At 39.1% G+C, this 14,245-nt stretch overlaps 1 protein-coding gene across 1 annotated transcript; it reads right to left on the bottom strand.

The window, feature by feature from the left end:
• Positions 1-4,274: 4,274 nt before the first annotated feature.
• Positions 4,275-13,426, bottom strand: LOC138929234 (uncharacterized). The gene is made up of 3 exons (XM_070288559.1): positions 13,358-13,426; positions 5,442-5,655; positions 4,275-5,385 (listed from the first exon to the last, which is right to left on the bottom strand). The coding sequence occupies exons 1-3, from the start codon at positions 13,424-13,426 to the stop codon at positions 4,856-4,858; spliced, it is 813 nt and encodes a 270-aa protein (XP_070144660.1). The 3' UTR covers positions 4,275-4,855.
• Between the last annotated feature and the right edge of the window lie 819 nt (positions 13,427-14,245).

The raw sequence follows: 14,245 nt of genomic DNA, 5'->3' as shown, positions 1-14,245 counted from the left end.
CTACCTTAAAGCTATGACCGTCAATGTACATTCTGAACTTTTTAATTGCTAACACTACAGCCATGCATTCGAGTTCCGTAACTGTATAGTTACGCTGGGCTTTGTTTAGCTTTTTGGACATGAACGCTATGGGACGCTCACAACCGGAATCGTCGCATTGAGCTAGAACTGCACCCACTCCATGTAGTGAAGCATCACACTGCAAAATGAATGGTTTGTCGTAATTGGGATGAACAAGGCAAGGAGCAGAGCATAACTTGGCCTTGATGTTTTCGAAAGCTTCTTGGGCATTATCGTTCCAACTTAGTGTTTTGCCACGTAGTTGTTCCGTCAGATGGAAAATGACTGTGGAATAGTTGGATATGAACCGCTGGTACCAACCAGTCATACCAAGAAATCTTCGGAGCTGTTTTTGGGTCTTCGGAACCGGAAATTCGCTCACGGCTGCGATTTTGTTTGGATTTATTTGAAGAGTACCTTCACCCACCAGGTAACCAAGGTAGTCTACAGTTTTCAGGCAGAATTGACTTTTCTGAACGTTTATTGTTAATCCAGCCTTACGCAATTGGGTAGCTACTTCGGATAAATGCAGAAGATGTTCTTCGAAGTTGTTTGACAAAACAAGCAGGTCATCGAGGTAGACTAACACATGCGATTTTAATTGATAGGGAATAACCAAGTCCATTAATCGGCACATGGTTTGTGGAGCGTTTGACAATCCAAAAGGCATCCTCTTGAATTGATATAGCGGACGATTCGGAACGGTAAAAGCAGTTTTGGCACGAGATTCTTGATCTAAACAGATCTGCCAAAAGGCATCTTTGAGGTCAATTTTGGATATGCAGTGTACGGGTGGAAGTCGACTCAGCAATCCATCCATTATAGGGATGGGGTATGCGTCCTTCACCGTGACTGCATTCAATTTCCTTGCATCGAGACAAAATCGTACCTTGCCAGGCTTGATGTGCAAGATAACTGGAGAAGACCAAGGCGATGAAGGAGCCTCTTCGATGACATCCATTTTAATCATGCGGTCGATTTCTTCACATAAAAGTTTTTCTTTAGCTGGTGAAAGTGGATAGAATCGTTGCTTTATTGCCTTTGCATTGGATGTGTCGATATTGTGCTCTAACAACCTAGTTAATCCTAAGCCCTCGTTCTCGAATGATGGAAAAAAGTCTATTACTTTCTGCAATTTTGATTTTTGTAAATCGGACAATCTCACATTATTCGAGTGTTCTTCCGGTTCACAGTTAATTTCGTTGATCGCAACTGTTTGCTTGATCGAAATGCCAAAATTTTGCCAAAAATCCATTCCGCATATAACTTCATGCTTTATCGAAGGTACTATCAGGAATTCAAAGTTGTCACTAATTGAGTTATAAGTCAGGGGAATGTGTATCGTGCCTGCAACATATTGCGATTGCCCATCAGCGGTTCTCACTACCGATTTAAATTTATTAAACGGCTTAGCTGAAATTATTTGTTTTGCTAGCTCACCACCTATAACGCTTTTGTTGGCGCCACTGTCCAAGAGAGCTAAATACGGTTGACCAAATATTTCTATGTTTGTAAAAGGCCGAATATCGCTTTTGTTTTGTGCGATTGAGGAAATCATAAAACGATTTAATGATCGCTTACGAGTCCAAAATTTACGAATTCGCCGTGAAGATCGCTGTTTGCGACGATAAACAGGATTAGCTTGCAAAATTTGGGATTTACGCTTTGCGTACTCCTGTACCCGCAAATGGTATGGGTTAAAAGGTTTGGTTTCTGATATGTCTGGTTGAAAGGTAGGCAAAATGGAATGAACATCATTTGCCACAAAATCTGGTTCTGTTGGTATTTTCGAAGCTAGCGGCGGACATCCGTTTTCTTCGCGTAACGAATGTCCTTCTTGGGGTTTTCCGAAACCGAATTACATTTTGCACAGTTGGGCTTATACACCTCCGGTGTTCCACAACCATAACAAAAAATACGACGAGGTTTAAGGCAATTGTGGTAACTGTGGCCTGTTTCCTCACAGTTCCAGCACTTAATTTTCTCAGCCGTCTTAACTACACAAATTTCATCCTCGACCTCACGTTCTTCCTCCGACTGAGATTCTGAATCTTCTTCCTGCAGAATTGCGTTAACGAAACGCTTGCTTGGGTTCGAACGTTGAATGGGCTTCATTCGGGTGTTAAGAAAGAATTCTTCGTGCCTGTGACACTCCTTTCGCAATGTTGCTAAGTTTGGGGTGTCAATGTGCAATAATTCGTGCTTGATCTCCGGTCTGAGATTATGACGAACTTCTACCGCAATTTCACTGTCCTGCATTGGTTCACGAAGGGAATCTGCGATGGAAAGCATTGCATCCAAAAAGTCATCAAAATTTTCCGTGTTACCCTGTTTGCGTCTACGCATGGCACATTTAATCTCACGATCAGATCTCTGATCTTGATATCTTTCCTTTAAACGCCTGCAAAGCAAGTTCCAATTCATGTTATCTGCCGATCTATGAACGCGCCAGTAAAAGGCTAATGCAGGGCCTGCGAACAGTAAGTTAGCAAAATGGGAGAGAAGTTCAAAGTTGCCGTTCAGGCATTGTGAAGTGAGGCAATTGACACGGTAAATAAAATCTTCTATAGCAATGTCGTTAGCTGAACCACTAAATTTAATACGCCAATTGGATATAATATTCGAAATTCTGTCTGGTCGATCCAGAGAGAGATCACTTCGATCACTGCGAAAATCTGGTGAATTCCTAGCCTGTTGAATGTTGTTTCGATCTGAGTTGGCATCGGAACCGTCTCGACTGAAATCTCGCTGCGGCTCACCTTGTCCATTATTGGCAAATGTGGACCTATTCAATTGTGTGAACGCCAAAGTTATTTGTTCTGTAACTGACTGTAGCATGTTAGCTTGGAAGGTCTGCATTGACTTCTGAATCAATTTTTCCACGTGATCTTCCGTTACCACCCTCGAGTCTGAGTTACCCTCGCTACGAATTTCCTGCAGTGAATTTTGCTCAGAACCACCGTTTTGCTTTGCCGCATTTCGCGACGCTGAACGTGTCTGTACCTTGTGTCCCTGAGATCTACTAAGAGGAGCCGAATGAGGTCCTACCTCGGGTTGAGAGAAAGTTTGGCCACACCTGGGGCATTTGTCGTTGTTCTTGCTATAATTGTCAAGGCAAAGCTTGTGGAAAGAATGCTTGCAACGGGCTTCAAGTAAATCCAGATTACACACTGGTCCGTTGCAGATGATGCAATTTGCAGACTCATCAGTCTGAAGATCTACTAAATTTTCATTGCTGTGTGTCAACATTTTTGACGCTTTTCGAAATATAAAACAAAAAAACGAAATGAGATACGGTAAGATAAGATAAGATACGATATAACGAAAACAAACTGGTCGTTCGAGATGAATACGATATACGATAAATGAGAAATGCAGTTTAGGTCTTACCCTGGGTAGTATAGCAATTGGTTGTGTCATTCAATAGGTACAAATGTTGTAAACGGAATGTAAATAAAGGGTAGTAAAATAAATATCAATTTATTTTGTCTTACCAATTAGAAGAGTAACTAGCCGAATCTATCCAGCCAGATAAAATCTCGATCCTAACTGATAAGAAGGTAGTGTTTGAATATTGAAATCCTGGTATAGAACCGACTTTGAATCAGAACTATAATTCCAAGGAATCAATTACTCAAATTGGAATGTTCTTTTAACTATAATGTTCGATTATTACCGAACTGATAGAAAAAAAACAGTTAAAAGTATTACATTTCCTCCGGTATGGCTCCGAACCTATCCAGATGCCATCAATTCCAGGACAGAATTTGAAATACTAAACGGAAACTAGAAGTGGATGGTTTGAATATTAACGGGAAGCTCGGCTGTCAAACGACAGGTGCCTAATCAGGCATCGGGCTGGCCTTAACGTTTGGGCGCCAATTAATTATGTAACAAACACACTCACCGAGCGTTGTCCACCTCAACACGCTCTGTCTACTTTTTCTGCTCGGCAGGCTCAGGGAAAATGGGCGTGGGTTTTGTGTTGACATGAACAATGGTGCTACATAACTAATATTGTAGACAGAGATACTCTAGCTGGGGATATGGTAAATAATATGAATCAGACGAATGAAGTGTACCTATTGAAGATGAGGCTCCGATGTTATTGGCCTCAATCTAAACCCTCCCAACCTGTGAAGTCCATTCAGGCTCCACCCTTATACAACCAATGCTCTACATCCCCTTAGGTGCCCAACAAGATATCAAATTAGTTCATTTTCAAAGTCATATAATTGCAGGCTGAGATAATATTGAAAGACATTTTCCTAAATCTAATCCTTAAGCCTAAGTTTACGTTATTTACGTTACGAGACCTCTTATTGAGTCAGTTTGTTTTAGATCCAATGAAAGGAAATAAAATTTAAGATAAGAAAGAACGCTTTTTCCTTTTTTACTTTACATTAAATAGATTAACTTATTAATATTCTTTTGAATCAATTAGTTAATTAAGATGTGCAAACTATTTCAGAAGTCTTGGCGAAATTATAAGGATGGGTTCAGTTTTATTTTGTTGTTTTGCGGCTAGGCCGTACTCACGCTTTCTCCATCGACGTCAGCAGGCCTGATGACTGGTGATGTGTAGCTGTATGTGTTTTAAGTTATTTGAGGGACAAAACGATATTATAATTGCCAAATCTCCCAAAAAAAATTGCTAAATTACGACCGAAAAGGTTTATAAGTACGAATTCTTAAATCAAAAGCTCCTATATGCAAAATTAATTATATTTTAGACACTATCATTCATGTTTATCCGCTCCTGGAGCAGAGTGTGGGCCGGATCAGCCACCAGCTCTCAATACGGATATGTAATGCTACTTCCGTCGTTCGCGCTGATGAAGATGACACGCACTATGTGCGACAGGGATGGCCGCAATCCCTTGCGTGAGGCGTGAGCGGAACGAGACCAGCCCGCCAAGGTGTGGATGCGGCAGAGCGCACGCGATGTGGCAAAGATGCACGGCGATGTGGCAAAGAACGATGTGGCCACGAAAAAAGACGCACGGTGATCCAATATGTGCACCGTGTGAGGGAACGGCGATCCAATATGCGCGCCGTGTGAGGGAACGGTGGCGCGTGAGCGAGGCGGTAAAGAAAATCCAAATCGAGGATCACCGCAATCGGCACGTGTATGGCCGCCGAAATGGGAAGCGCAGCCCCACGCTGTGCGTGCGAATGCTCCGATGACACGTGGCGTTGATCCCGCTGAGAAGCCACAGACAATGCCAACGATGAATGCCACAAATGACTGCCACCTCACGTGGTGGGCAATTGCTGGCAAAAACAATGCCGGTCGCTTGGACGACTCTGCCGATACGGCTGACGCTGTTTTGAAAAGGCAAAATTAGCACTCCGGCGATCGATTATTCACACAAGCTTACCAATATACGTTAGAGCACTAAATTTACTTAATATGGGTATGATTCGCTTTAACAAATACTGTCGGATCGACACGATGCTTGCGGATTTAGGATCGACAAAAATTAATCCGAACTCGGGGACGCCTTGTGAGAAAGAGAACGGAAGTGAGGGGATCCAATGTGACCGTGGCTTGCAAAAATCCTGTTCGCGAATTTTTGTGGTCTTTTTTAGGTCCTATCGCATATTAGCGATTTGGCAGGATCGTAACTTTAACAGCCCGGTTGTTTGAAAAATGTGGGCGATAAAACTTATCGAGTTGCCACACTGGCTCGATTCCCACATATTTAAAAAGAAAACAGAGGAAATTAAATTTAAATACCATATAACTTAAGTTTAAGTATTTAGTTTTCACTGAAATTTAAAAAATATTATTAAAAGGGTTAATTAAATATTATAAATAAGTATTTTAAGTAAAATACTTTGCTTTAAATATATATTTATTAATACCAGACCACCTTTGAAATATAATCAGAGTCTCTAAAAGTTAATCCAAGTAAATATTTAAAGAAAAATAAGAAGACTTAAGATCTTTCTCTATTTTTGTATAGTTTTCAGTTAATTTTTCTCGCTGTGCACTCATGTGATTGTTGTAAATTATTCATGCAAAGCGATTCCAATCGCCGCTGACCCAAAAATTCGATAATGTTTCTGTTTTCCATAATTCCTGGCGATCTTGCTAATTGTGTGGGCAAACAATCGAGGCTCCCAGAATTCGCCATGGGAAGTATAAGCCATATATTATAGATATATACATATATTCGCTTAGAAACTGTATCGTTCTTTTGATTTTTTTTTTGTCTTTCATTGCTGTTCCCCTCCGACAACCAAAATCAATGGCAATATTTCAAAATGTCAGGCCCGACTCTTGGACACAGGTGTGAGCCGCAGAAAACTTGGAACGGCCGAGCAAGTTGACTTGACTGGGGCCTGGGTGTAGATGGTGGTGTCAAGGTGTGTGTGTGGAGTTGAAGAGGGGGCTCCGCAGCATCATCCGCAACATCAGAAGCAACAGCAGCAGCAGCTGCTCCATAAAACCCATTATACCCAATCATCATCAGGCGAGAGAGCGACTGGGGCCCGGGTTTTGGTTTGAGTTCGAGTTCAGGTCCCCACAATTGGGATCGCTTAAAAACACTCGAAGAAATATAGAGAGAGTATCGAAAAAGGTCACTAAAAACTAGGCAAAATGGGAAGAATCAGAGTTAAATATCTTTAAAGGGTCTTTGATTTGATTGATTGATATTTTCTTTAGACCATCTCCCAGTTTATTTAGTTTTTCTCCCTGTGCACCTTAGTTGGGGCACAATTTTATGCAAAGAAATCACTTTTCATACGCTGAAAACCGTCCGCATATGAAAGGCGTCGCACAAAAGGCAGAGGACAGACAAGGACCGGTGCCAAGGAGGAGAAGCATGGAGGGCAGCAACTGGTTTATGCGATAACCAAGGCGGTGGCTTCCAAGGAGGAAGCGGCTGGCGGCCAACAAAACTGGCCGATAGGGGCGCATATTTGCTGCAAGCCATATAAATACAAAATACAAGGGGGGATAGAGAGACACTGAGACCAAGACGGAGACCAAGACCAAGACCAAGACCACGGCCAGGCGAAGCTGTTGCGGTGCTTCAATTTGCAGACTTGTGGTTGCCACCAAAAAAAGAGATGAGAGATCGGAGATTTTCTGGTCAACAAATCAGTTTAAAAATGAAATAAATATGTATATTTTAGAGGTTAGTCTTTAAAAATAACTATTTATTTTTGTTTAACTTTCCATACAAATATTTTAAAAACTATTAAAGCCAAGTCATCACTGTTTTAAGGTTACATTTCCTTGGTGTATTGCCCAACCAACTTGGTGGTGGCCTGCCAGAAGTTCAAGGGTCACTCCTGTCCAGTCCAAGAGACCTCTCTTTTCGGTTTCTTCAACGATCGCATGCCACTCGCCTGCTGTGCGCGTGCGCAGTGCTTGGGTCTTCTTCGTTCTCTTTTTTTTTTGTTTTTTTCTACCTGTGATTTTACCTGTATATTTTTTTTTCGTTGCGCGAAAACGGCAGCCAACTGCCCACACTTCATTGTTATAGTTGTTGTTATTTTCGCTGCTTTACCTGAAGTCTTCTTCTCGCCGTTAAGAAGGAAGTTCATTCATAAAAAATAGCTCTGGCAAGTGCACTTTGGTTTTAAGACTTGGTCTCAGTTTAGTTTTTTGGTCTTTACGACTTGTTGTTGGGCATCTTGATTGATTTTACAGATTTTCCAAGGAGGCCCCATTAAAATTGGTTTTCGTTTAGCTTGAATCTAAAAAGGTTCTAGCAATCACAGAAACCTGAATCCCACTGAAAAACAAATAAAATTAAATTCAAGACATACCTTAAACTCAAACTATTCAATCTTCAAGTAATTTTACAAGGCTTGTAAGTGGTTTAAATTAAAGTATTCAAGTTCCTGTCAAAAACATTCATAAGGCATTCCAAGACTGCCTTTTAATCAGTTTCAGAAAGATGCTTAATAGCCTCGTCAAACATTCCGGAAAGTAAATTAGCAAACGAAGTCCATAAAAATATTTTTCCCAACAGAAGAAAAACATTTGTTTGGAATGCCAGGGGAAAACAAGAAAAAAAAAAACAAAAACAACCAAGGGAGTTTATATTTATATATTTTTTTTTTGGTTGATTCTCCCTGCTCCGTGTGTTCATGTTTTTCTTGTGTTTTAATTTTTTTGCTTTCGGTTCATAAGCATATTTCTAATTTGGTGTACAACAAACTGACATGTGTAAAAATTGTTTCGCCTGTTAATATCTGTAGTTTGTGGTTGTCGTTGCTATTGTTATTGTTGATGTTGATGTGGATGTTGCTGTTGGTGTGGCTGTCATGTTTTTGTCTGTGGCGAAACTTTCACTTGATTTGGCATTTTTGTGGCGCCCGAGTAATTTCCACAGCGCCGAACATGGGAAACGAGAAACAAGCTCTCGGTCAGTCAAAAAAGTAAAAGAAAAAACACCACAAAATAACACCCAAAATAAGTAACAAAATTAATTACAGATTAACAAAACTTTTTGACCGGAATACCACAAATATTTGACATTCGAAGCATATTTTTGCCTTGGAAAAAGATAAAATGATTCCAAGATTCAAAGATACAAAGATACAACTATAAAATGCAAAAGCCAAACTTATTTTTTGCGAATTTTCTGGGGGGTGTTTCTTGTTTTTATTGATTTTTATTTTTTATTATTTATTTTTATTCCATTTTCTAAAAAAAAAAAAAACAGGAAAAACAGCAACACTCCATTAGTGTTACAGTATACACCCCCTATAATTGATTGGGCACAAGGACTGTGTGTAGGCGACAAATAAAAGCCGGCGGAAAATTTAGAGACAGAATTTTATGGCAATTTTTGCCCATAAAAATAGCTGTAACAAAACAACAGAAACGCATTTGTTACACACACGCACACCCTCACACACACTAAGCTACTTCCCTACTCATAGAAAAACATCAACACCCCCCACTCCTTGGAAAAACCCAACCGCCCCCCGCCCCTTTTTAGTGACTGCAGCGGCGCCTCTTTTATGTCAAAGTCAAAGGCCAAAAGGCGAGCACATAAAAACGGAGTCCCTTCAGGCGAGGGTGGTTTGTAAAATTAAGCAGAGACAAAAAGAAATTTGTAATTAAGTATTGTAGTTTATGGGTGAAATTTTAAATGAATTTTTAGTTTATTGGAAAATTTACTAATATTTTTAAGAACTAAGTATTGGTTGAAGAAATTATTTAAAATAAATGACTAATTATTTATTGATTAGTTTTGCTTTTTCTTATAAACTTTATTGAATTCTTTGAATTATTACATGTTTTGTATTATACTATTATTTATTTAAATACTAATTTAATTTAGAATTATTTATTCCAAAAATGAAGACAATTTCCTTGTGAATATTTCGTGGAAAAATGCTGTATATTTTATATAATATTTCTTTTTTGAGAACTCACTGGATCTACCCCTGGCTGGCACCTCACAGATAGTCAATCACAAAACACAAATTCGATTAAGTTGTTTAAAAACAATTTTTTTTTATTACCAAGGTTTGCTCCCCCCCATTGTTAATCACCTCAAGGATGCAACAGCGGAAATGGAAACTGTATTTGTATACATTTATATTATCGGAGTTTTCTGTTGTTACCAACCGACCCGACGGCCTGATAAAAAGCTGTGATAATTAAGGGAAAATGGAAAATGGAACCAGGATGAATGACAATGGCAGGGCAAACTCCGGGAGCTAATCGGTAGACAAGGGCACACAAAAAACCGATAGAACTACTTACCATATCAATTTAGACCACGAAAAACGAAAAGAAAAACTACGAACTGATCCCAAATATGTCACAAAGGGATGTGTGTGGGGATAATTTAGAGAATAAAGCCGGCCAAATTGCCTTGAAGGGTCAGAGATTCCGCTCTAATATCCTAATTGACGACCCCGAAAACCGAACCCCCTGGACAGGAAAGAATGATACCCCTAAATTGAATGTGTGACTGTGACCGAAAAACCGAAACTAAATCTGGCCAAGGATGGCGAATTTTAATGCCAAATCAAGGGTCAGTCGTCGTATATTTATAAATGGTATAATACTAGGGTAACGCCTTCCAAAAATAAAACCTAATCGGGGTAGGAAATCGGGGCAGGGCATTACATCTAGAGACAGTGATTGATGTGGCCAAGATAAAGCGACCAAAGACTGGTAGTTATCTATAAATATAGACACAGATTAAACGATAGACTAGGGTGGAAATGGATTTCACACTTTTATGTACATTCTTTAGAGTCATATTTATAAAGAAATACAATTATACGAATCTAAATATCAAGATTTTTCTGTTGGTATACATTTTTCTCTACTTGAAACTGTTTTTTCTGTGAAGAAGCTCTCCGGAAGTCCTGCCAATGAGACCTTTATCCCTTTGGTCAAGGGAAAAAAACTGATGACCATCATCTGGCCCCAAGATGGATTCGTAATGAGAATGACCACCCACTCCCCCAAAAATCGTGGTAGTGCATTATTTTTTTTTTGTGCCAACTCATGGCATTCCAAAACAACAAAAGAAGGCCAGGAGTGGGTGAACAGGAAGTTTCCCTCGGGGCAAGCTTAGTTTCCGTTTCCGCCTTCGAGTGGCGGCCACTTAACGGCAAATGCGAATCATTTTAAATTATCCTGTGCTCAGGAAAAAAAAAAAAGGGACTCCGAGTCCGATTTCGATTCGATTCTTGATATATACTATAATAAAAGCGGCCAAAAGGTCACCGAAAAGGTTGCCTAATCTATCTAGTCTAAGTGGATATGATTAAGATGCCGCTGCCATTTCCGGCAGAAGAACCTTTCCAAGGGCACACGTGTTTGATTGAAAGGGAAAGCAAGGAAAACCAGGAAAAATGGGGAAAAATGTTTGCTATTTTAAGAAAGAAATCAAGACATTGTCTGGCAGAAATGTGTCTTTTAAGGGTTGAAGTTGTAAGGATTTTATATTTATATTTCTGTAAAATAAATCTATAAATTTATCTTAAAAAAAATCTGTAATTTCTAATCAAGTATTTGGGTCATTTCTTTTATTTTTCTCTCATTTGCCATTCAAGTAGAAAGTCCGCTGCGTGAATGCCAAGCTATCCAAACCCAAGACAAGGTCTCTTATATAATTTAATTCGGTCTCAGCTGCAATTAAAACAATTTGCAATGTTATAATTAAACATTTTGCCTCACTCTCGACCATGTCAAACAAAAAGCTGACAGCGCCACATGCATATTACCATTTTACTCTTTTTTTTAACATATATATCTCTTCTAGAAGACCCACTCGAAAGGGGGGCCTTAGGCCATATGTCTCGACTTCTTACTGGTTTTTCAGCAAGCTGATTGCGACTGCGACTGGACTTGAGTTGAGTTTTCGAATGACCTTTTGCATTAATTGTCCCGCGTCCAACTCCACCAATAGATATATTATTTTTGCATTCGATTCGTTTACGTTTTCGTTTTTTGAGTTTCTTTTTTTTCGATTTCAATTTCAGTTTTGTAGTCGCTCGATTTCATGTTTTCGTTTCACGTGGGCGTTAGTTTTTCCTCTATTTCTTGTTTGGCTCATATAGATATTTCTTTTAAATGATCTCGCTGGTTGGGCATAATTTTTCATTTGGCGCAACAACAAAATGTTAATAGTCGACGCCAATGAATGGTCTTTAAATGTCAGGGGCGTAGCTTAAAGGGTTTCTTTAAAAATATAAAAATATATGTCTAAAAATAAAGAGTCAATCTGGACAGAAAAAATTCCAGCAGTAAATCCAACCAATTTCACAATCAAAGTCAAAATCATAGGTGGATTTTACTGTAATCCACAGTACAACAACGTAACGCCTTACGTCTTATGACTTCTCTACAGTAAATCCAACCACGATTCTGCAGTAAAAAGGCCCTAACCTACGAAATACTGGTGAATTACTGTATTTTACAGTTTCACTGTAAATAACTAAAGGTTGATATACGATTACAGTATACAGTACCGTTATTATTAAAGACACGCATCATTTGGAACGTAAGGGTTACTGTAACAACAGTTTTGTACAGTTTCGTACAGTCGAAAATCCAAGAACAAAATATATATAGTATATTCAACCTTCTAGAACTCTTTTAAGAAAGTATACTTATATTTTTTATATTATAAAGACTTTTATTTATAAACTTTAAGACACAAACCCTTTGATTTCTAAGCCTCTGTGCCATCAACTAAATACAGAGTCGCTGCGATCTATCTAACGCCGCTGCTGACTGGCATTTGTTTAGGCGTTTCGATATTTCTCGTGTCCGCCGCTGTGGTTTATGTAAAGTTAAAGTGAAAAATCTACATAAATTACAGCAAATGCTGGACGTTAGATGGAGACGCCAGTCGCCAGTTGCCAGTTGCCAGTCGCCAAAGCGAATATGGATTTTTTTGAGGCGCCAAAGCAATCGTCTGAATAATAAGCAATATAATAATGGGCCGCAGCTAAATAGCGGCCAATAAGCTTCTGATTTGTGTGAAGTTTTTTCGGTTTTCAGCGTTCGCCTTATGCAAATTCATTACCAATAATCGTAAATAATGAGACCACAAGCATATCGGATCGGTTATTGGGGAGTATTGGCCCCATTTTTATGATCATTTTGCCGATTTCTGTGTATATATATACATATACGATTCTGGTTCATTAAAGTTTCTGGTTCGAATTTCCCCTGTTTGCTTCATTTTCCTGTGCCTCTACAGCTCTTCTACTCCCTCCCTCCCCTTGGGTGCCTTCCAGTTCTTTGGTTCTTTGGTGCAATGGCTCTTCGGTGATTGTGTGTAGAATATCAATTACTTATGCTAAACACCTGCTGCATCGGAATGTCTGGCAGCAGTGCATACAGTGCATAGTCTAAACCGGGCCTAAATAGTCACTGCCAACACTGCACACACACACACACACAGACACACATGTGCGTCGAGTTTGTGCCTTAAGTCTTTCGTTTTTTTCGCTCCTCCTCGGCTAGTTTTTTAATGGCCTTGCCCAGTACCCAGTGCCAATAGGTTAGTTTGAATACATCACAAGATTTGTGACAGTTCTTTGATTGTTATAAATTTGTATATATTTTTTTCTTTAAGTTTAAGGTGTTAAAATAAAGTTTTAAATTGTGAATTACTTAAATGTTTTGTGGGAAAGGGTATCCACAGTTCAACTATCTTTTATTTAATGGCCTTTTCTTTGGGTTCTCTTGTTGGCCATTCAGTTAGCATCAACACGCCGTTTGGTGTAAGGCGTCCAATCGCAGTCCAGCTTGGTTAAAACCCAACTTGGACTTGGGTCTTGGACTTGGTCTTACCCTTCGATCTGAAGTCGAGTCCATGAGTTCGTGATCGGGGCGGCTCTCCTCATCGATTTGGCCAGCCATTATGTGGATTTGCATTGTAAAGAAAAAAGGAGAGAAGAATAAATACTATTAAAAGAGAAGAAAAAGCAATTTTTGGGAATTTAAATTAAAGAATTTTAATTATTTTTCCTCTAGAACTAAAACTAAATCAAATTAAATAATTATTTTAAATTAAAAAAATCCCATATAGTTTGCTTAAAATAAAACGACTTTTCAATAGAAAGTATTGTTATTAAAACAAATCTTATTGAAGTCTCCTTAAGACCTTGATTAAGTCTCTTTAAGTTATTATGTAGCTCCGTTTTTCAACTCTGTTTTTGTTTCCAGTGTTTTCCATCACCATATCAAGTGCAATCTTAATTTCTTGCCGTGCAGGCAGTTAGCGTAGCTGCCTCTGCTTATGATGTCGATGATGATTTGCCTTACATTTCCAGTGTTTTGTTCGCTGAAAATAAGAGAAACTGAGAGAAAGAAACGCAGGACTTGTTGCAATTAATTAACTGCTGCATCAATTACATAAATATTTATTCGCTCAGCAGCGGCGGCGCCTTCGATTCCCCAAGGAATCGGACTATATATAGCAGTGATCATAATCCCTGGATCGATAAAAACTCAATTAATTGCGAACTATAAAGAAGGGACCACCGAAAAGGGTCTTTGCCTGGATCCAATCTCGTATCATTAATGATCCAACGGAAGGTAATTTAATTGTCAGATCAAATCGTAGGTCTTAAATGGGAAAGTATGTCAAAGTAACAGATATTTTTCAGAAGCTACCAACTCTGTGTGGTAGCAACATTCATTTAATTGGGTAAAAAAAGACCTCATAAAGTGTAATTA

This window comes from Drosophila kikkawai, chromosome X (assembly GCF_030179895.1).
Source record: "Drosophila kikkawai strain 14028-0561.14 chromosome X, DkikHiC1v2, whole genome shotgun sequence".
NCBI classification, from domain to species: Eukaryota; Metazoa; Arthropoda; class Insecta; order Diptera; family Drosophilidae; genus Drosophila; species Drosophila kikkawai.
This window is presented reverse-complemented; position numbering and strand designations above follow the sequence as displayed.

Bases quoted from the DNA above. Each gene is read 5' to 3' on its own strand.
- LOC138929234 (XM_070288559.1), bottom strand. From the start codon at position 13,426: ATGGCTGGCCAAATCGATGAGGAGAGCCGCCCCGATCACGAACTCATG. The intron at 5,656-13,357 runs GTAAGACCAAGT...AATATGCGATAG, and splicing joins ACTCGACTTCAGATCGAAGG to GACCTAAAAAAGACCACAAA. The intron at 5,386-5,441 runs GTAAGCTTGTGT...TTTTCAAAACAG, and splicing joins TAGTGCTCTAACGTATATTG to CGTCAGCCGTATCGGCAGAG.